The 24,628-nt window shown below is 40.7% G+C and overlaps 1 protein-coding gene across 1 annotated transcript in view; it reads left to right on the top strand.

Moving 5' to 3' along the window:
• SNTG1 (syntrophin gamma 1) overlaps positions 1 to 24,628 on the top strand; it is a 397,146-nt gene that overhangs the window by 263,253 nt on the left and 109,265 nt on the right. The window contains exons 5-6 of the mRNA XM_069960047.1: positions 12,274 to 12,408; positions 19,640 to 19,696. Coding sequence (XP_069816148.1) covers positions 12,274 to 12,408; positions 19,640 to 19,696 — 192 coding nt within the window. The remainder of the gene's footprint in view (positions 1 to 12,273; positions 12,409 to 19,639; positions 19,697 to 24,628) is intronic.

Here is a 24,628-nt window from a genome sequence, read left to right as displayed (position 1 = left end):
CCTCTGCACGCTCAGCATTTATCAAAATGTACAATAATGCTCCAGGGTAAATTGTTAGTCAAAGCTCCACCAGCTCTGAGCTGACATAGACTGATGGCTGAGAGCTCTGGTGTGCCTGGATTTATGTACAGGTGTGTGCATCTGCATAAATGCTCGTTGGCAGGGCATTTTTAGGACTGACCTGTGAAATGTCCAGGACAGTTAATACACCATTTTGGCAACAGAGCAAATCTAAAAAAAAAAAGCTTTTGTAAGGTTGGGGGGGGCAATAGTTTGGGGGTGCCATCGATCATTGCTTAGTGATGGAGTGATGGAGAAAGAGAAAAGGCAGTCCTCCATGGGAAACATGATCCAACCTCCCTCCATCTTGGTGACTACCATCTTATATAGGGTTCATGACTCACTGTCCATGTCATGTGTGGGTGTGTTTATTATAATTGAGTGTGTGTTTCTGAGCATATATGACCATAACAAATATAGAACTCTTTCTCTATGCGTCTGCATAACCTGTTTCCAGTTATGGATGTATAGTTATTGTGCTGGCATCACCACTCTACATACGTCATAGAATCGTGAATAGTGCTGTGTACGCTTATGTATCTATTTCCAACTTATACACGTCTCCTTAATATACAGTGAATGATATTAGTATTACAATTTCTTTATACAGTGACTAGTGTTGTGCTATTATGGTGAGGTCAATAGTATATATGACTTATATTATAGTATACCAAGATATTGTTCATTGTAAAACACATCGAATTTAACAGTACCCAATGTGTTAAATGCCCCACACTGTCTATTTCTCCACTAAACTCAATGAGCCAGCCATAGCATATACAGTGGTACCTCGGTTATCAAACTTCTTGGAACTCAAACTGTATTTTCGAGAAAAGTTTGCTTTGGTTCTCAAACTCTTGCTTGGTTCTCAAACACTTTTCAGGCACCCAGTCTTGAAGTACTCGGTATCTGAACCTTTTTGCGAGTGTGGATGGTGGGTTGTATGTGGTGAGTGTAGCACTAGGGAGGCTTCACATACAGTAAAGTACTGTATAAGACTGCTGGAGTGCATATTCAGTACAGTAGTGATATAGTCAGTGCCCCACCATCTCCCATCCTGTACTGTATAAGATTGCTGGAGTGCATATACAGTCATGGGCAAAAGTTTTGAGAATGACACAAATATTATATTTTCACATGATCTGCTGCCCTCTGTTTTTTATGTGTGTTTGTCAGATGTTTTTATCACATACAGAAATATAATTGCAATTATATTATGAGTAACAAAAGCTTATATTGACAGTAAGAATGAGTTAATGCAGCAAGTCAATATTTGCAGTGATGACCCTTCTTCTTCAGGACCTCTGCAATTCTCCCTGGCATGCTCTCAATCAACTTCTGGACCAAATCCTGACTGATAGCAGTCCATTCTTGCACAATCAATGCTTGCATTTTGTTAGAATTTGTTGGTTTTTGTTTGTCTACCCGTCTCTTGATGATTGACCACAAGTTCTCAATGGGATTAAGATCTGGGGAGTTTCCAGGCCATGGACCCAAAATCTCTTTATTTTGTTCCCTGAGACATTTATTTATCACCTTTGCTTTATGGGTGCTTCATCATGCTGGAAAAGGCATTTTTGATCACCAAACTGCTCTTTGACGGTTGGGAGAAGTTGCTCTTGGAGGACATTCTAGTACCATTCTTTATTCCTGGCTGTGTTTTTAGGCAAGACTGTGAGAGAGCCGATTCCCTTGGCTGAGAAGCAACCCCACACATAAATGGTTTCAGGATGCTTTACAGTTGGCATGAGACAAGAATGGTGGTAGCGCTCACCTCGTCTTCTCTGAATAAGCTGTTTTCCAGATGTCCCAAACAATCGGAAAGGGGATTCATCTGAGAAAATGACTTAACCCCAGTCCTCAGCGGTCCACTCCCTGTACCTTTTGCAGAATATCAGTCTGTCCCCTATGTTTTTTCTGGAGAGAAGTGGCTTCTTTGCTGCCATCCTTGAGACCAGGCCTTGCTCCAAGAGTCTCCGGCTCACAGTGCGTGCAGATGCACTCACACCTGCCTGCTGCCATTCCTGAGCAAGCTCTGCACTGCTGGTAGCCTGATCCTGCAGCAGAAACACTTTTAAGAGATGGTCCTGGCGCTTGCTGGTCTTTCTTGGGCACCCTGGAGCCTTTTTGGCAACAATGGAACCTCTCTCCTTGAAGTTCTTGATGATGCGATAGATTGTTGACTGAGGTGCAATCTTTCTAGCTGTAATACTCTTTCCTGTTAGGCCATTTTTGTGCAGTGCAATGATGACTGCACATGTTTCTTTAGAGATAACCATGGTTAACAGAAGAGAAACAATGATGCCAAGCACCAGCCTCCTTTTAAAGTGTCCAGTGGTGTCATTCTTACTTAATCATGACAGATTGATCTCCAGCCCTGTCCTCATCAACACCCACACCTGTGTTAATGAAGCAATCACTGAAACGATGTTAGCTGGTCCTTTTAAAGTTCATTTTCTAGGCAAATATTGACTTTGCAAGTAATTGCTGTTAGGCTGATCACTCTTTATAATATTCTGGAGTATATGCAAATTGCCATTTTAAAAACTGAAGCAGTAGACGTTGTAAAAATTAATATTTGTATCATTCTCAAAACTTTTGGCCATGACTATACAGTACAGTAGTAGTACAGCCAGTGTACCACCATCTCCCATCCTGTACTGTACAGTATAAGACTGCTGGAGAGCATATACAGTACAGTAGTAGTACAGTCAGTGCACCACCATCTCCCATACATTACAGTGCTGGGATGAGGGGGACTCTATACAGTAAAGGATGAATGAGGAGTTGGTGACTACTGGTTTTGTTGAATGTTTCTTGTTTATAATGTACTGTATAGTATATAGTGCTGCTTTGCAATGTACTTTTCAGTCTAGTGCTGTTCATTGCTGTACTACAGGGATTATATTGGGCACTTTTCAATGTAATATATGGGTAGAGTAGGTAATTATTGGTTGGAACCAATCAAACATATTTACATTATTTCCTATAGGAAGACACTGCTATGTTCTCAAACTGCCTTCCAAAACCAATAAAGTTATAGAACCGAGGTACCACTGTATAAGTTTTCTGCCCATATGCAGTCTTAACCCAACTTTACCAGTCAATATGGTGAAACTATGAATAGTAATGGATGATGGTGTACTCGGTCACAGCTGCAGGACTCTGCTCTCCATGAGGGCCTGATGGTGGAAGTGTTTTGCTCTAACATAACTGTCTACAAAGTAACTTAAATCTATGGACCGGTTACCGCAATGATGGGAGCAGAAGGCTGGGTTGCTCAGAACCAACACAGCATGGGAAAAGAGCTGGCAGCGGAGGATAGAGAGCCTTGATCTGTGTGCAGGAATGGTGGCAGGAGGAAATCACTGTGGTGCTTAGCAATGTAGTGCGGGCATTGTCATGTCCAAGTCTGGAGGGTTGCCCACTGGTGTAATGGGATGCACCAGACAAGGCATCAAGTCTTTTATAGACCAGTATTGGGCTCAGCATGAGAGCCATTGCAGCAAGGGAGCTGGTAGCTGGGGGGGGTAATGTGATCTGTGTGCAGGGTTGGAGGCAGAAGGAGGAGGCCATGGTGCTCTGCAGTGTAGTGTGAGCATTGTCATATTCAGGTCCGGGAAGGCTGCATCTGGGGTGATGGGGGCATCAGGTGGGTTGCCGAGTCTCCTATAGAACATAATTGGGCTCAGTGGGCGATTTTATGGGATCTGAGCAGAGAGCTGGAAAAGCATCATGGGTACCAGTGCCTACTCCACTACAATCCTATAGATCCCTATGGACGGATCTATCCCCTAGTTGTCAGTGCCCCGTGTGGTTGCCTGTCTTGCACAGTGCTAGAAACTGCCCTGGAGGTCTCCTTATTTGACATTATGGATTCACTCTAAAGACAAAAGAGGACATAATCAAAGACTATGTAGATTAGATTACACAACCTAAAAATACACCAGATTTTTTTTAGCATGTTATGGCTATGTTTACACAGTATGACTATGTTCAGACGCTGTAAGAGACCGGCCATTCTGTGACCCAGCCGGGTCACGGAATGGCCAGTCTTAGAAGGGATCATCCTGGCCGGTACTGCAGTACCAACCGGATGATCTTTAGCGCCGCTGAATTCTGATGCGGGTGCATCCATGTGCGCCCGCATCAGAACTCCTTACTGCACACAATGGAGTGAACTGACATGGTTTTCTGTGGCTGCTATTCATTGAAGATGTGATATAAAGCAAATTCAGGTCCAGTCTCCTGGATTCATTATTTTTCTTGTTATCATGCTGTAAAACAAAGCTGAACTTTCCAGTAATTCAAGTTTGTTATATACTTTTAATATTTTTGTTGTTATCTTGCTGTAAAACAAAGCTAAACTGTCAGGACAGGGGAGGTAGGGACAAGATACAACAGTGAGCCCTGATGCTGAACCCACCAACTGTCTCTACCTACTTGTCTCAAACGTCCCTAGGCGGCCGTGGACAACCACAAAGACGTTCCCTGTACTAGATACGTGCACACAGAACAATATAGACAAACAGAATAGTGGATAGTCAATAAGCAAGGTCAGAACCAAACGGGCAGAGGAGTACAAAATCAGGTTACAATCGAATGGTCAAAAAGTCAAGCCCAGAGGTCAGGTCAAGCAGGTCAACAAAGTCAAGCAAGCAGAGGGAGTTAGGACGGGGAGCGCAGGAATAGATGGGGAGAAGCTGGGATCAGGGTTTTAATCTAATAGCCAGTGCTGGGCCTTAGCTTTCTTTTATGCTGAACCACAGACCAATCCGAATCCCCATTGGACCGGCGCTCAGATCTTCCAGGTTCCAGTTAGGCAGAGAAACCAGTCAGTCTAAAGACCTACTCAGCTGGAAAAATTAAGTCTCCCAGTAAATCAGTTTAACTCCCGCATTGCCAGATAGCTGAGAAGCAAGCGGGTGTGGCACGTAGAAGTAAAAACAGGCCCAGTACACACCAGGTTACTGACATGAACTTACCAGAAATTTTAGGAAAAAAAGAGTCAGTAAACAGTAAGTGCTTTGTTTTCTATGATAAAAAAAATAAAAAAAAATAAATAATAATAATAATAAAAATTATTATTATTAATGTAAATTGCAAATTTGCTTTATATCACATCTACTGTTGGTTTAGATTTTAAAACAGTAATCATTTTGACAGTATGTGAACATAGCATCTAAGTCATATTTTATAACCGGATGGGACAATGCAACATAGTGACAGATTACTTGAAATAAATATAAGAAAGGTTAGTATTAAGTTTAAACTATATCTTAAAATGTTAGCAAAGAAGATTTTGTTTTGATATTTTTCTTGACAAGGGGCAGGAAAGAAATACATAAAAGTACATTGATCTCAATGGAATAACTGCTTGCACACACTTGTACCAAGAAAGACAAATGTTTGATGGAGAGAAAATAGACCATTGTCAAGCTTTCTTCCATCCTACCCTGACATCTGTCTCTGTTAGATCCTCATTGCACAGGCACTATGTTCAGAGAGATAAATTAGCTTTATGAGAATATCCATCTTCTGTTTATTCTCCTGTCAAAACAGAACTGAGCAGTGACAGAAAATGACCATGTGTCTTGCACCTTATACAAGAACAAACTTTTGATTGTGACTATCCCAAAATAGACAGCAGGAAATACAGTTTGTATAAGTAACCAATACCAGGGCCTATGTAGAGAGATTAATAATATTATGTCTGCTATTTACTTGGATACTGGAAGCATTTCTCAGAGATACTGGAAGCATTTCTCAGAGATTTTGGTCCATATTGACATGATGGCATCACACAGATTTGTCGATTATCCTGCTGAAAGTAGCCATCAGATGTTGGGTACATCGTGGTCATAAAGGGATGGATCTGGTCAGCAACAATACTCAGGTAGGCTGTGGCGTTGCAATGATGCTAAATTGGTACCAAGGGGCCCAAAGAGTGCCAAGAAAATATTCCCCACACCATGACACCATCACCACCAGCCTGAACCGTTGATACAAGGCAGGATGGATCCATGCTTTCATGTTGTTGATGCCAAATTCTGACCCTACCATCCGAATGTCGCAGCAGAAATCGAGAGTCATCAGACCAGGCAACGTTTTTCCAATCTTCTACTGTCCAATTTCGATGAGCTTGTGCAAATTGTAGCCTCAGTTTCCTGTTCTTAGCTGAAAGGAGTGGCACCGGTGTGGTCTTCTGCTGCTGTAGCCCATCTGCCTCAAAGTTGGAGATACTGTGCGTTCAGAGATGCTCTTCTGCCTACCTTGGTTGTAACGGTTGGCTATTTGAGTCACTGTTGCCTTTCTATCAGCTCGAACCAGTCTGCCCATTCTCCTCTGACCTCTGGCATCAACAAGGCATTTCCACCCATAGAACTGCCGCTCACTGGATGTTTTTTCTTTTTCGGACCATTCTCTGTAAACCCTAGAGATGGTTGTGCGTGAAAATCCCAGTAGATCAGCAGTTTCTGAAATACTCAGACCAGCCCTTCTGGCACCAACAACCATGCCACGTTCAAAGGCCCTCAAATCACCTTTCTTCCCCATACTGATGCTCGGTTTGAACTGCAGGAGATTGTCTTGACCATGTCTACATGCCTAAATGCACTGAGTTGCCGCCATGTGACTGGCTGATTAGAAATTAAGTGGTAACGTGCAGTTGGACAGGTGTACCTAATAAAGTGGCCGGTGAGTGTAATATATATATAGAACATAAACAGGGTTCTGAATTAAGGTATAAGATATATTTTTGGGGTACGTCTTACTTTTTATTGCAGAAAGCAGAAAAATTGTTGCCATGTGAGTCGTCCTCAATTAATTTCTTGTACTCCATGGGTATTACTGGTACAGAATAACTGGCACAGTATACCAGTTAAAGGTGAGAAAATCTATTCAGAGATTCATAGATTTAGTCCAAATCTGCGGACTTGAGAGGCAAAAGGCAGGACTCAGAGGGCGGTGAGCGTTTTGGCCAGGCCCGCTTTAACCAGAGGAAAAAAGGTGCACATGCACTGGGCCCCCTGGTTAAATTCCCCCACACACACGAGCAGGCTGGCCGTTGCGGTCGCACAGAGCTCCGGCCACCAGCCTGTCAGGGGGGAGCGCCATAGATGGGTAATCTACTTACCCATCCATGGCGCCCCCTGCAGCCCCCCCGCCCGCTGCTGCGCTGTACGTTGTAGCCAGGGCCGCCGATAGGGCAGTACAACTGGTACTGCCATATGGGGCCCGGACCCTAAGAGACATAAGGGGGGGGCCCGCCGGCCGCCGCCCCCCGTCCGCTAGCACCCACCCCCCCTGCCGGCTACCTAACAGCTACAGTCAGGGCCACAATCAGGGCATTACTTAGTGGTGTAGTTATAGGGGTCGCAGCGGTCGCCATGGCCCGCACGCCCCCCTTGCCACTTGTTTTTGGGTATCCCGAGAAACTGCGGCCGCGCAGCTTCTTGGGATGCACTGATCACTTCGATGTTCCGCCCGCACAGTGAGCGGGCGGAACATTAAAGCGATCAGAATACAGGAGCAGGACCTGTCAGCGTCCTCCTCCTGTATTCCCTCCCATAGGCTGCTGACACTTCATACCAGCAGCCTATGGGAGGCCGGGACGTTACCTCTCCGGCAGGCGTGATGATGTGAGGTCATCACGCCTGTCGGAAGTCCCGTCCCTGCGGCTCGCAAGATGGAGCCAGAAGAGGAGGAAGAGCTGCTGCCTGCACAGCGTGGATTAGGTGAGTAGGATGTTTGGTTTTTTAGGGGCACCTCTGGGGGCATTATTAGCTCATGGGGGGCACCTCTGGGGCATTATTAGTATATGGGGGCACCTCTGGGGGCATTATTAGTGTATGGGGTACCTCTGGGGGCATTATTAGTATATGGGGGCACCTCTGGGGGCATTGTTAGTGTATGGGGGCACCTCTGGGGGCATTATTAGTTCATGTGGGCACCTCTGGGGGCATTATTAGTTCATGGGGGAACCTCTGGGGACATTATTAGTTCACGGGGGCACCTCTGGGGGCATTATTAGTTCATGGGGGCACCTCTGGGGGCATTATTAGTTCATGGGGGCACCTCTGGGGACATTAGGTGCAGTACATGAGGTGGAGGCAGTGGCAGTGCATTAGAACATGGTGGCACATTAGAGTAATTGGATATAACGTTAGATATGACTTTGCCTGATCGGGTGAGATGGGGGGGCCCCAAGCTAACATTTTGCACCAGGGCCCATCAGCCTTTAGCTACGCCCCTGGGTACAGCTGTCAGGGGCCCGAGCTCAAAGAAGGATCCAGGGGGGCCCGGCCATCCAGCCTCCCTGCATACAGGCTCCTGACAGCTGTACCGCACAGGCAGGAAGCAGTAGAGACACAGGGCCCCCTCCCCGCCCCTCACTATCTCCTCTTCCTGCTTTCACTTGTGCTGGGATTTCGGAGAAGGAGGGGGAGGGGCGGGTAGCCGCAGTGTGAGGAGAGGGACTGCAGCTCCTGGGACCTGCAGCTTCCCTGGTCAGAGTAAGTGTGTGTCTGTGTGTTTATATATACATGTGTGCTGGTGTCTGTGTGTTTATATATACATGTGTGCTGGTGTTTGTATACATGTGTGCTGGTGTCTGTATACATGTGTGCTGGTGTCTGTATGTGTGTATACATGTGTGCTGGTGTCTGTATGTGTGTATACATGTGTGCTGATGTCTGTATATGTGTTTACATGTGTGCTGGTGTCTGTATACATGTGTGCTGGTGTCTGTATTCATGTGTGCTGGTGTCTGTATACATATGTGCTGGTGTCTGTATGTCTGTATACATGTGTGCTGGTGTCTGTATACATGTGTGCTGGTGTCTGTATACATGTGTGCTGGTGTCTGTATTCGTGTGTGCTGGTGTCTGTATGTGTGTATACATGTGTGCTGGTATCTGTATGTGTGTATACATGTGTGCTGGTGTCTGTATACATGTGTGCTGGTGTCTGTATGTGTGTATACATGTGTGCTGGTGTCTGTATGTGTGTATACATGTGTGCTGGTGTCTGTATGTGTGTATACATGTGTGCTGGTGTCTGTATACATGTGTGCTGGTGTCTGTATACATGTGTGCTGGTGTCTGTATGTCTGTATACATGTTTGCTGGTGTCTGTATACATGTGTGCTGGTGTCTGTATGTGTGTATACATGTGTGCTGGTGTCTGTATGTGTGTATACCTGTTTGCTGGTGTCTGTATGTGTGTAGACATGTGTGCTGGTGTCCTTATACATGTGTGCTGGTGTCTGTATGTCTGTATACATGTGTGCTGGTGTCTGTATACACGTGTGCTGGTGTCTGTATGTGTGTATACATGTGTGCTGGTGTCTGTATGTGTGTATACATGTGTGCTGGTGTCTGTATACATGTGTGCTGGTGTCTGTATACATGTGTGCTGGTGTCTGTATGTGTGTATACATGTGAGCTGGTGTCTGTATGTCTGTATACATGTGTGCTGGTGTCTTTATGTGTGTATACATGTGTGCTGGTGTCTGTATACATGTGTGCTGGTGTCTGTATGTGTGTATACATGTGTGCTGGTGTCTGTATACATGTGTGCTGGTGTCTGTATGTCTGTATACATGTGTGCTGGTGTCTGTATACATGTGTGCTGGTGGCCTGTATGTGTGTATACATGTGTGCTGGTGTCTGTATGTGTGTATACATGTGTGCTGGTGTCTGTATGTCTGTATGTCTGTATACATGTGTGCTGGTGTCTGTATACATGTGTGCTGGTGTCTGTATGTCTGTATACATGTGTGCTGGTGTCTGTATACATGTCTGCTGGTGTCTGTATACATGTGTACTGGTGTCTGTATACATGTGTGCTGGTGTCTGTGTGTGAGATCAATTCTAGAGAACTGGCTCATATATCCCATTTTCCCCAGTGGCTTAAAATGTAACCTCTGTTCAAATAGACACTTACTTGTATAGCTGTCTCTTTTGCTCTGTATTCAGTGCATTATATTCACTCTTGCAACGTACAATTTATAGTGTGTCTACAAGCCCAGCGGGGCTCATTATGATGGAGACTAAAACTTATACAAAAGTGGGGTAGGGGTTCCCCTGTATTCAGAATGCTGTTGAGTGCTAGGCAATGCCCCGTCTGGGATTATTGAATTTCGAGGGTCTATGCAGAGCAGGATAAAGACACCTCTGCTGCACAAACAGGATCTCCTAGAAAGCGTTCTCACCGCCATGTATTCGCTATCACTGGCTTGGGTGAGCTAAACTAGTCTGCCTGGGGGGCTGTGTGATTTGTATATGCTCACTTACATGGAACAGCCTCATTATATTAGCCTTATCAACATATTCTATGTTAGTGAGCATACCTGGGGGGGGGGATATTGGTGAACATATACAAATCAAACAGCCCCCCAGACCCTCGAAATTCAATAACCCCAAACGGGGCATTGCCTAGTACTCAACAGCATTCTGAATACAGGGGAACCCCTACCCCATGCAGGAATACTTGTATAAGTTTTAGTCTCCATCATAATGAGCCCCGCTGGGCTTGTAGACACGCTATAAATTGTACGTTGCAAGGGTGAATATAATGCACTGCATACAGAGCACAAGAGGCTGTATGGTGACATTTAAATTGCACCTTGTTCACATTTAGTTTCTACAATTTTATAACTGTATAACAGAGGTTACATTTTAAGCCACTGGGGAAAATGGGGTATATGAGCCAGTTCTCTAGAATTGATCTGAACCAAATTATACCTCCCAGCAAGGCTTGGGTCAAACACACAATTTTTTTTTTTATTAATGTGGGGGGCCCAGACACTTTGGTTGTATGGGGCCCCGAAATTCCTGATGGCGGCCCTGGTTGTAGCTATGAGCGCTCGTAACGAGCGCTCATAGCTACCTTCATCAGCAGCACTGACAGAGAGAGAGACATTCTTGTGGCCGCACTTCCTGCAGTCACAAAAGGCCGCACTCTCCCTCTGGTGTGGGCGCCCGACGTCACTAGAGCGCAGGCGCCAGGGTAAGGGGAGGCCTCTTGTGACTGTTGCAGTGCGGCCACAAGAGGGAAGAGAAGAGGAACGCGTGAGTATAAGTGTTTGTTTTTTTATGTTATATGGGAGGGGGAGCACACGGGGGGGCTATATAATATTTGGGGAGAGCACAGGGGGCTACATACTATTGAAGGAGCACACAGGGGGGCTATATACTATTGAGGGAGCGCACAGGGGGGCTATATACTTTTGAGGGAGCGCACAGGGGGGCTATATACTACTGGGGGAGTGCAGTGGGGCCATATACTACTGGAGGAGTGCACAGGGGGCTATTTACTATTTAGGGAGCGCACAGGGGGTCTATATACTATTGGGGTAGAGCACAGGGGGGCTATATACTATTGGGGGAGCACAAGGTGGCTATATATTATTGGGGGAGCGCACATATGTCCTATATACTACTGTAGGAGTAAACAGATGGGCTATATACCGACCCCAGGACAAATCTTGGATTAAAAGCAGCTATCTGAAGGTACAAGTGGTTTTTTTTGGGGGGGGGGCACAGATTTCTGCCACCAATGTTTGTGTTGGGAACTGCAAGGCTGTTATGATCCTCTGCCGTGGTAAAGTGCTACAATTCGCTCTCCAAGTGAGCAGTGATTGCAATTAAGGGCTGCTGGACATAGCAATCGTATCAGACAGCCTCCCCCCTGGGTACTGTTTATAAGAACATACAGTACACATGGAGAATGGGACCCTTCTCTCTATAGTGCTATTCAGCAGAACTTGATTAGAGCAGGGGATTGGGAACTGTATTTTTACGACAAGAACATCGGTTGTTGTTCACACATTGAATAACGGCCATTATTTGGCCGCACTAATAATTTATTTGTTAGTCATTTGCGGCCACTAGTGCATGAAAATTGGCCGTTGTTCATACTCTGTGCATACAAAGTATGGCCTTTGTGAGTTCTATGGTTAAATATGCAATCCAAATAGAAATAAAACAGAGGCCATTGTATGACCTTGCAAACAACAGCTGTGTCAATCAACTGCCGTTGTTTGCACAAAGTGTGAACATAGCCTATACATGTATTTCAAGTATTGTATATTATTGTATTTTTATGTATGTTTTTATAATACTTTAATATTATTGAAATTATCTAAAAATAATTATTTTATATTATTACTCTTTAAAGGCTAAAATCAATCTCTTTTTTATCTACTTTAAGGCAAAGACAGGAATTTGTTTGCTGCAAGATGGTAGTCAAGAACCTTTCAAAGTTCGACTCCACTTAGCCAAAGACTTATTGATGATTCAAGAACAGGATGTTATTTGTGTGTCTGGTGAACCTTTCTATTCTGGAGTAAGTAAATAACTTTTAGAATCATAATGAAATGACATTTACTCATTAGCAAATGTTGTTGTTGTTTTTTATTATTATTGCCTCTACCGGTGGTGCTGACTTGGGTGGTTTTTAGATAAATTTACTCCATCAAAGAACAGAACAAATATCCAGTGACTGCACCATCTGTGTTTAGTTTTGCGGTGACACCTGTGGCCTAAAGATTTAACTGGCAATGTAATGAGTTAGCAATGTTCTTTTATGACTTGATATGGCTAAATTTTAGCCATTTGCCCTATATGAGTGATACCATATCAGAAAAGTTGCCTTGCCTTAAAAAAGAAAACACTGCAGTGCTACAGAAAGTACTTAAAGAGGAAAAAATGTTTTCAAATCAACCAGTGCCAGAAAGTTATATAGATTTGTCAATTACTTCCATTAAAAATCTCTTACAGTACTTATCAACTACTGTATGTCCTGCAGAAAATTGTGTATTCTTTCCAGTCTGACACAGTACTCTCTGCTGCCATCTCTGACAGGAACTGTCCAGAGTAGTAGCAAATCCCCATAGAAAACCTCTCCTGCTTTGGACAGTTTCTGACACAAACAGAAAGGGCAGCAGAGAGCAATGTCAGACTGGAATAAAAACACCACTTCTTGCACACGCCATACTTCTCTTTAGGGTTAGGGAGATACGTAGAAATGTAGAAAGATAAAGGATGAAAGAAATATTATGTGAAAGATGAACTGACCTTACTGAACCTTATTTTTTATAAATATTTGCCTGTCACTTTAAATGGTCATTGACTGTTTAGTGAATCTTTTTTTTCCACATAGAATAAAAAAGATGTTTCACTCACCAGTGTTGATAGGAGACTGTTCTTTATCCTGTAGCATTAAAAACAAAGGTTACTGTGTTTATTGCATATATGACTGATGAAAATCTGGGGATTGTGCGAAACAGCTGTTACCAGCTTTTATGCAATTTATTCTGTAACCTTTGGTTTTAAAACAACAGGATAAATAAAAAAAGAGTATCTTCTCAAAAATAGTGAATGCCGCATCTAATATTTTGCGTTGCATTGCCTTGTAAGTACATCTGTAAAATGTTAAGCTTCACTGTATATACTGTATGCAGGACTGGGGCAATGTATTTTGGTGCCTCCTCCAGTGTGATTAACTGTACCTTAATATGGAATTTCTATTTTAACATGCATTGCATAAAACCTAGAATACATTTTAAATCTCTGATATTTGCACCACCTCTGTTACCCACATTTGCTCCTGCACTTTGCTCCTGCAAAAAACAAGCTATCATCTGGCTCTGTAGATGGAAAAATTCAAGAGTTATGGTTTTTAGAAGGCAAGGAGGAAAATAAGTACCTAAAAGTGAAAATTGCCATTGTCCTTATTGTCCCTATATAATTTAATCAATGGTGATGAATATATAAAGAGAGAGAAAGAGAGAGTGATCCTTGGAAGACTCAACATAAAACAACTATAAAAAAATAATTATTCTGCAAAGTCTTGTATTATAATTGTTTTTCCTATATAATTGGAGGTGTGCTTTAACAGACTATTCTATGGTGATAAGCAAAACAACACAACTGCTTTTAGTGCAATATCCTTAACTTTGTTCTATTTCACTTTATAATTTTGTCTCACTGCTGTGGATCTTATATTAACACCTTCATATCCTTTGGAGCTATTATTAGGTTCCAGCCACATTGCAATATTTAAAGTGTAAATGGGCTATTTCTAAGCTACACTAAGTGGCATTCAGCAATGACATGTCTCTGAACTTTCCATTTACTTCCAAGCCTTTTCAATTTCTTTAGCTTGACACCTCCACCTCTCAAGGCATTTGCGATGGTTTGCTGCTAAATGCAAAGGTCACTTTTCTATTATAATTCTTCATTTCTGATGCTCTTAACACCGATCAACAACCTGACAATTTAAATTCATATCCTGAATCTAGTACACAGGTTTAGTATTGATTTCTTTATTATTATGTATAGTGGTATCCATTGAAAATAGTGAGTGGCATGTAACCATCCTCACTCTAAGAGACCTGTAAAAAATATTTTAGACCATTGCTATGTTCACACAATGTTTTTTCCTCTCCTTTTAAAATAATGTCTGTCATTTTGAGTTTAAAATGACGTCTGTCATTTTGCTGTTTGGCTGCCCGTCAGTGCACAGCGAACAATCAAGGGACGAGCGAGAAATTGCTCATTTTGATCTTTCAAAATGTTCTCAAACTGTCGTTGGTCATTCGCTTATAATTCGCAGATCGCTTAGTGTAAACAGTCTTTCACCAATTTACCCTATGGCTATGTTCACACAACGTTTTTTTCAGCTCCGTTTAAAATGACGTCCGTTATTTTGAGTCTAAAATAACGGACATTTTTCGAAGCCTTGCATCCCCTTAGTGCAATGACAGGTTTTTGCACATTATCTTAGTTTGGGGTTACTAATTGCCCTTTGGTTGTGCCTTAATTGAAAAATCCATTGAATTTAATAGTAAAAACGGAGAAAGAACAGTGACAAAAGAAAAACTGTGTGCGAACAACTAATACAAAACGTTCACCTTTTGCAAAAAATGTCCGAAAATAATGTTCATGTTCATTATTTTGACGTCTGTGGCAAAAACGTCCGTTTTTCAATGAATTATGTGCATAGGACGTCTGTTTTCCCATTGACTTCAATGCAATTGCATTGAAGTCAGTTAATTTGCTGAAAAAACTGACATTTTTTTAAATAGCGAAATCGGATGTTTTTTCTCAGTTTTTGATGTTGTGTGAACATAGCCTATGTGGGAGATAGGCTTAAGCAATCTTAAAACGATCGCAAAAACGAATTTCCCAAACGATATATTGTTCAGTCTAAATGCTGATCGTTATAAAAAACACATCGTTATTTCGAAATCGTTCGATTGGGCGAATTATCGCTCCATGTAAATGTAGCATTAGTGCCTTTAATTAAAAAGTTCATTGAATTGAATAGTAAGAACGGTGAAAGGATGGGGAAAAATGAAAAACTGTGTGTGATCAACTAAAAAAAAAGTCCGCTGTTTGCAATAGACATCCGAAAATAATTGGCATGATCAGTGGAAGCGACGTTCGCTCAGACAATGTCATTTTATACACTGTGTGCATTGGATGTCTGTCATTCCATTAACTTCAAAGCATTGCATTGAAGTCAATTAAATCGCGTCAATAACAGACGTATTTTTAATATTTATTCTCTTTTTTTTTACATTGTTTGAACATAGCCCGTAAGTGTCTTTTAGTCTTTGCTTTGTCACTGTCAAAATGGCAGCCGTTTTTATTGGACGGCTATCATTTAATGACAAATGATAGCGCTAATATTTTATAATGGGGGCAGTTATTTGTGTAATGATGGCCATTGTTATAAAATAACAGCCCTAATTTGTCATTAAATGGCGGCTGTCCAATAAAAACGCCTTTCATTCTAAGAAAGTGGGAACATAGCCTTAGGCTATGTCCACACAATATCAAATAAAGAGAAAATGCAAAAGAAGAGCCCGTGGAGCCTCATTTAAGAGTTTTAAAACATAAGGTACATACAACACAGCATGTGTAGTTTAAGGATATGTTTACACACCATATTTTAATCAGTATTTCTGCCAGTATTTGTAGCCAAAATCAGGAGTGGAATTAACAAGACAAAATTGTAATGGAAAGATTTGCACAGTTTGGCTATGTTCACAATTTTTTTCCAGCTCACTTTAACCCCTTAATGACCGCGGGTGTATATTTATGCCCTGCGGTCGCTAAGGATGTTCAGAGCGGGGCCGCGCAGAGCGGTGCCGTTTGTAGCCCGGGACCGCAGGTATTAGCGGGCACGGTCCGATCGCCGTGCCCGCTAATACAGTAATCGGATGCAGCTGTCAAAGTTTGCAGCGTCATCCCTGGTGTCTAGTGGGGAGATCGCTCCTCCGGGACATTAACCCGGAGGAGCGATCTCCGTTACTGAAGCCGGCCGGGAACCGCTCCAAGATGGCGCCGTCCCCGGCTCGGCAGTCGTTTACTTCCGGCTGCAGCCTATCTCATGCATATCTATGCTGCAGAGATCTCTATGAGAGATCAGTGCACTTATACTAGAAGTCCCCTAGGGGGGCTTCTAGTATAAGTGTAAAAGTAAAAAAAAAAAGTGTTGTTATTAATAAAAATCCCCCTCCCCTAATAAAAATCTGAATCACCCCCCTTTTCCCAGGTTATTAATAAAAGTAAATAAATAAATAAACAAACATGTTTGCTATCGCCGTGTGTGTAATCGCCCGAACTACTAATTAATCACATTCCTGATCTCGCACGGTAAACTGTGTAAGCGCCAAAAAATCCCAAAGTGCAAAATTGCACATTTTTGGTCGCATCAAATCCAGAAAAATGTTAATAAAAAGCGATCAAAAAGTCGTATATGCGCAATCAAGGTACCGATAGAAAGAACACATCATGGCGCAAAAAATGACACCTCATACAGCCCCATAGACCAAAGGATAAAAGTGCTATAAGCCTGGGAATGGAGCGATTTTAAGGAACGTATATTTGTAAACAATGGTTTTAATTTTTTACAGGACATCAGATACAATATAAGTAATACATGTTATATATCGTTTTAATCGTAACAACTTGTGGAATATATATAACAAGTCAGTTTTAGCCCAGGGTGAACGGCGTAAAAACACATATCCACTAAAAACACAAAATGTGGGGGTTTTTTTCAATTTCACCACACATTGAATTTTTTCCTGCTTTTGCAGTGTACTTTATGCAAAAATTCAGCTTGTCATTGCAAAGTACAATTAGTGGCGCAAAAATAAGGGCTCATGTGGGTTTCTAGGTGAAAAAATGCAACTGCTATGGCCTTTTATGCACAAGGAGGAAAAAATGAAAACGCAAAAATCTAAATTGCCCCGGTTCTTAAGGGGTTAAAATGGTGTCCGTCATTTTGAGTCTAAAATAACAGACATCATTTAGCTGTCTGGCCTCCTCTTAGTGCAATGACTGGTGTTTGTACATTATTCTAGTTTGGGATTACCAATTGGCCTTTGGGTGTGTCTTAATTGAAAAGTCCATTGAATTTAATAGTAAAAACGGAGAAAGAACGGTGACAAAAGAAAAACTGTGTGTAATCAACTAATACAAAATGTTTGCTGTTTGCAAAAGACGTCTGAAAATAATGATCATGATCACGTCCACAGCTATAACATCCGTTATTCAATACATTGTGTGCATTGAACGTGCGACTTTCTATTGACTTCATTGCATTGCACTGCAGTCAGTTAAATCGCAGCAATAACATACGTTTTTTAAATAGCAAAAGCGTTGGCTTTTTCTCTATTTTTGATGTTGTGTGAACATAGCCTTTCTGTGTTTTTAACCCACTATCCACTTGAACAAATACTGACCAAAAGACTGATGGAAATACTGAGTGTTAACACTGAGTTTTTTCTCAAATGTTTTAATGTGATATGATGTTTGGTAGACTGATTCACGCACCAGCATTTGGACATAATATGCTTGCCTCCATGGTTTTCATATGCCAAATAAATTGTAGAAAGTTACTGTTTGACTAGGACTATTAGACTATGGGGGAGATTTATCAAACTGGTGTAAAGTAGAATTGGCTCAGTTGCCCCTAGCAACCAATCAGATTCCACCTTTCATTCCTCACAGATCCTTTTAAAAATGGAAGTTGGAAGCTGATTGGTTGCTAGGGGCAACTAAGACAATTCTACTTTACACCAGTTTGATAAATCTCCCCCAATGTTTCCAAAGTGTCTTGTTTAGACTAAAAAGGCTGTTGATTGACTTTATTTAAGCTAAAAAAATGTTGTGGGAACATAGCCTTAAAATAACTTGCAGTAAATCTTCTATATATTTTTACACCTATTATACTGCCAGTGCTACAGCGTTCCTGAAGTATATAAAGCACTAGATTATGGTTCTTCTCTCTTGAAGAATGTCATGACATTTGAAATATGTTTCAATTTGATGACTTTTAATACTATGGATCTCAACCTGATTTATTAACTTATATGTTTTCATGTTTTCAATAAAGTAAATCCAATCATGTGATAACCATCAGGACAAGAACAGCTTTTACCATACACCATGTAGCTAGGCTTTATGCACTAGGCTGTATGCACCTTATGCCCTCTCACATAAAAAAGTACAATATTGGTTTCCAAAGTTATTTTCAAGAGTGATTTGTTTGGGTAGAAAAATTACTGGTCTTTCAAACTGAACAAAATGGCGGACTAGTTACTGGGCTACAGAACTCGAATTAGTCTCCAGTCTTCTGCTCTTATGCCTTATTCACAAGTCAGTATATTTTTCCAATCCGCAAATTTCAGTCAGTAACAATCCGCAAATTCAGTCCGTATTGCATCCGTAAAAAATACGGACCCCATAGAGTTGTATTGGGTGTGTCAGTTACTGTCCGTACTAGGGCCTGTCCTTATTTTTTTGCGGAATGGATTGCAGCCCAATACACAACACGGATGTGTGTATGGGTCCATTGAAATACATTGGTCCTATTTTTCTGCGGATCCGCAATTGCGGACAGGAACAGGATGTGTGAATAGGGCGTTAAAGGGGTTTTCCAGGCTAAATGGACTGATGAGCTATCCTCACACCCGACACGCCTGATGATCAACTGTGACTGGTGAGCTATCCTGTAGTTAGCTTCTTTAAATGGAGTAGATGGATTTTTACATGGAATAGAGAAAAATCATATATTTCTGACTTTTAATTATTGAGGCTTTCAAGGAAGTATTAGTCCTCTTTAAATTAAAATTCCTGGATCCCTTTTACTGCACTTTTACAATAACATGCTTTAACAAATTTGCCCTTCTGTAATAGTCCCAGTATTGTAACTACTATAGTTTGGGCTGTTTTCAAGAAATTTGTTAAGATTTGATTTGCAAATCTTAACGAGTTTGAGTGAAAATTTACGAAGCTTGAGATAGGAATTTCCGGCTGCTTCGCTCATCTCTAGTTCCAACCTTATTGTGCCAGCCCAAAAAATTCTAATAATTTGGTGAAATTGACTGGCCTGCACACTGACTTTAACCTCAAATAAATCTTGCAGCGATTGTACCATAGCTTTCACCTAACATGAGCATCTTCTTTAAAATATGGATGTAAAATAGATAGATGTTTAAAAAAGTTATTGTTATTATTATAAATGTATTAATAGAACATATTTCAAATTCCGATTCTAGGAAAGAACAGTAGCAATACGAAGACAAACTGTAGGAGGATTTGGACTTAGTATAAAGGTACAGTATGTATATTTTAAGTAGCAAACTAAATATAAAAGGGGTCATTATTTTACATTCTGGGGTGTTTATTTTACATTCTTCCTATAAATCTTTGTGTTGTGCATATCTTGAAGTCTGAGATACCACTCTAATCCTTAGAAGACAGTTACATAATCTAATTAGCTCAATGTATATATGGCATGCCAAGATATTTTTCCTGTTCATTCCATTAGAAGAAGCAATGTTAATTTCTTTTATGATTATACTGCCTTGATGCTCCAAATCAGGCATATTCCATTATAATAAATACAAATAAGCTATTTATAGAACCACTTCCTCAGTGTTCCGTGTTAATTAACAATCTGGTACAAAGACGTTTTGTGGCACTGGTATTAATTCTTAGAAATTAAGTCAGGCCTAAAATGAAATTTTGGACAAATTAACTAGATGTTTCTCCAATCAAGGATATTGTTATTTCTTTTCATAGGCTATGGGGGAAATTTATCAAGCACTTGCACCTATTTTTTGGTGAATAATTCGGTGTTTCACCTATTTTTGGTCTAATTTCTATTGTATTGTACTGTAAGTATTGTACTGGCGAATATTTTTTAGATGCAACTTAAAAAATTCTGCCTGTTTTGAATATTCACAAAAAAGTTTGCATAATCTGGAATTAGAGCCCAATTTATTATATGCAATTTTTAAAAAAGTTGCACAAACAGGTGCAGGCCTACCTCTGGTTGGTACCAGATGAATATGCTTGCACAATTTAGCTTTTTTGTGACTTTTTAACTACATTCACTATGGCAGTGCTACATTTTAATAAATCAGATTAAAATTTCATATTGGAACAAAATATACACCAATCCTCAAATTAGTTACACAAATTAGACTCCGTAGTAAATGTGCCCCCTATAATCCCACAACGTCTTTTTCTTTTGTGAAAAACGTCCATCTTTTGATAAAACCAAAGTCACTAATTATAAAATAATCAAAATGCTCACACAACGTCAAAAATAGAGAAAGGCGGACGATTTTGCTGTTTAAAAAGATGTCCGTTTTTGCCACTATTTAATTGACTTCAATGCAATGCATTGAAGTCAATGGGATGACAGATGTCCAATGCACACAATGTATTGAATAACGGACATTTTTACTGCGGACGTCAAAATAATGAACATGATCATTATTTTCGGACGTCTTTTGCAAACAGCTGACATTTTTTATTAGTTGTTTACACAGTTCTTTTGTCATCGTTCTTTTTCCCTTTTTTACTATAAAATTCAAAGGCCGATTAGTAACCCCAAAGTTGAATAATGTACAAACACCAGTTATTGCCAAGCTGCTAGATGACGTCCGTTATTTAGACTCAAAATGACGGACATCATTTTAAACGGAGCTGAAAAAACATTGTGTAAATATAGCCAAAGACAGACATTTTTTTTTCACATTGTTGGACCATAGCTATACAGAGTAGACCTATGTGTCCTGAGGTGGAATTCCCAGCATGCTTTTTTTACTTTTATTCATTGCAGATATAAGTAGATTCAGGATTCCTATAATGTGCATGACAAACCTTTTATTTATTTTTTTTAAGATCCAGATATAATATTTATTTCACTTAATTATTTTTGTTACCTGTAATCAAAGCAAAAATCACAGATAATTTGCAACATGAACTAATTTGCTGTGAACAAGGGAAATGATCCTTGGTTCTTAATTTTACTATACCAGCTCACATACTGGATTTTTCCCTTGTCATTAGGCCTCTTCATTAACTTACACCTTTGCCATCACAAATATATGCAAACAATGGGTCTTATGAAACATCTTTGATCTAGGAAGGAAAATTACATGCGTACTAATTAGCAATTTTGTTATTAAGCCCACACAGTTCGTATCTATGCAGCGTTGCTATAATGAGGACACATATTTTACATTCATTTTATCTAAAAATAGGAATGTTCTGATATGCCTACATAGCAATTTAGGTTGTTTTAACATAAAAAAGCATATGCTTACAGTAGCTCAGAGGAGCATCATTTAACATGTGCTTTTATTTTTGCATAAATGGCTAAACTATTAACATGGACTCAGGAATATATAGTTATTAACATAGATCTCATACATTTTAATCAATATGTACATAAACCCTATAGACAAACCCCACGGTTATCATATTCCTTATATAAACAAACACTTCCTTTACCATGTAGCCAAAATGTGGTTTACAAACTAATAATACAGTGTATACAATCTATTATGTGCCCCCTGTATGATCTCCTTCATCAGTTATGTCAAACTCTGGCCCTGCCATTATTTCTGGCCCGCAAGGCAATTCAGAGTTTGAATTACATCTGGCCCGCCATGGCTACCATAAACAAGACTATGGGGGAGGGCTGGCTACTATATGAGACTATGGGGAGGGCTGGCTACTATATGAGACTATGGGGAGGGCTGGCTACTATATGTGACTATGGGGAGGGCTGGCTACTATATGTGACTATGGGAATGACTGGCTACTATATGTGACTATGGGGAGGGCTGGCTACTATATGTGACTATGGGGAGGGCTGGCTACTATATGTGACCATGGGAAAGGCTGGCTACTATATGTGACTATGGGGAGGGCTGGCTACTATATGAGACTATGGGAATGGCTGGCTACTATATGAGACTATGGGATTGGCTGGCTACTATATGAGACTATGGGAAGGACTGGCTACTTTATGAGACTATGGGGAGGGCTGACTACTAAATCAAACTACTGGGGAGGGCTGGGTATTGTATAAGAGACTATGGGGGAGGGCTGACTACTATATAAGAGACTATGGGGAGGGCTGGCTACTATATAAGAAACTATGGGGAGGGCTGGCTACTATATGAGACTATTGGGGATGACTGGCTACTAGATGAGACTATGGGGAGGGCTGGCTACTATATGAAACTATTGGGGAGGGCTGGCTACTATATCAGACTATGGGGAGGGCTGGCTACTATATTAGACTATGGGGGAGGGCTGGCTACTATATAATAGACTATAAGGGAGGGCTGGCTGCTATATGAGACTTTGGGTAGGGCTGGCTACTATATGAGACTATTGGGGAGGGCTGGCTACTATATGAGACTAAGGGGGAGTTGGCTACTATATGAGACTGCTGGGGAGGGCTGGATATTACATAGGTTGGGGTTTAATCATATCATAGCAATTAATCATGTCATTTATCATAGTGCACAGTGCTGGGAGATGCACACCACTGACAGTGCTAGGACCACCACATTTGCGCTTTAATAATTACCAAGGTTGGCCCGCAAATTTGTCCTATTTTGTAATTTTGGCCCACTGTATATTTGAGTTTGACACCACTGTCCAGATATTGAGATATAGATTTAAAGGGAAACTAACAGCAGATTAGAAGCATCTAACCTGTTCATATGTCATTATAGTGCACAGGTCACTGAGGAAAAAGGTAATTTTCTTACCCTCATCCTTAGCACTTTTTTCAGTGCTGTGGAATCTATTGGCGCTATATGAAAAAATATTACTATTATTATTATACTATAAAATATTACTATATTACTATAAAATATTACTATTCAATTATTTTTATTACGTAAATAAATGAGGTGGTTTGGAGCTACAGCCCTCAGTGCACTTATCCACCCCACCTGGCCCACGGCTTCTTATGAATATTGAGGCAGCACTCTGCAGTGATGTCACTCCTATATTAATCACAGCAGAGTGCGGATGAAAGCGGATAACCATTGGGCAGTAATAGGCTATGTTCACACAACGTTTTTTTCAGCTCCATTTAAAATGACATCCGTCATTTTGAGTCTAAAATATCGGACGTCATTTAGCTGTCTGCCCTTGCCTAAAGACCCTATTCCACCAACAGATCTGACGACAGATTATCTGCCAAAGATTTGAAGCCAAACCCAGGAACAGACTATAAACAGAGAACAGGTCATAAAGGAAAGACTGGATTTCTCATCTTTTCAAATCCACTCCTGGGTTTGGCTTCAAATCTTTGGCATATAATCTGTCGTCAGATCTGTTGGTGGAATAGGGCCTGTAGTGCAATGACGGCTGTTGGCATATTATTCTAGTTTGAGTCTACTAATTGGCTTTGGGTGTATCTTAATTGAAAAATTCATTGAGTTTAATAGTAAAAACGGAGAAAAAACAGTGACAAAAGAAAAACTGTGTGTAAACAATTAATAAAAAAAGTCAGACGTCCGAAAATAATTGTCATGATTATTTTGACGCCCTGCGGCGATAACGTCCGTTATTTAATACTTTGTGTGCATTGGACATTCATCTTCCCATCGACTTATATCGCTGCAACAACGGACGTTCTTTAAAATTGACGTTGTGTGAACATAGTCATACAGTATTATTGAGAGGCAGAGTCCAGTTAATCCATGAAATTCATTCATAGAATACATAATAGTATTACTACAATTAGAATCATTGGACGCCTATTGGCGTGCAGTGGGGAAACAGCTGATACATTGGAAAAATTGGAAAAGTTTCTCACGCCAATTAAGGTCTTTTACAGTAATTTAGAGCTCGTAATGGGGGTATTTTCATATAAATTAGTCTCTATCAGTAACTGCAACATTGTAAAGACCATTATGCAGATATACATAATACTGCTTAAAATTTTAACAATATGAAAACTTTCTGAATCAATATGGTGTAACTATGCTTGCTATACCTTTTCCTAATGTTTATTGGCTAAATAAAGCCCCCAAACATGTGGGAGGAGACTTCCACTTTTACTCGAGTACCACAAGGTGCTTGGTTGAGCATCAAGCTCGATAGAGCATGCTTGCTCAACACTACTTTTTACCAAATTAGAAGTAAAATGAATAAAATAAAACCAAAGAAAATAAAACAAACACCACTGTGTATAATGCTATTTAATGCTTCTTACAAATGGAAAA

This window comes from Dendropsophus ebraccatus, chromosome 2 (genome assembly GCF_027789765.1).
Source record: "Dendropsophus ebraccatus isolate aDenEbr1 chromosome 2, aDenEbr1.pat, whole genome shotgun sequence".
Taxonomy (NCBI): Eukaryota; Metazoa; Chordata; class Amphibia; order Anura; family Hylidae; genus Dendropsophus; species Dendropsophus ebraccatus.
This window is presented reverse-complemented; position numbering and strand designations above follow the sequence as displayed.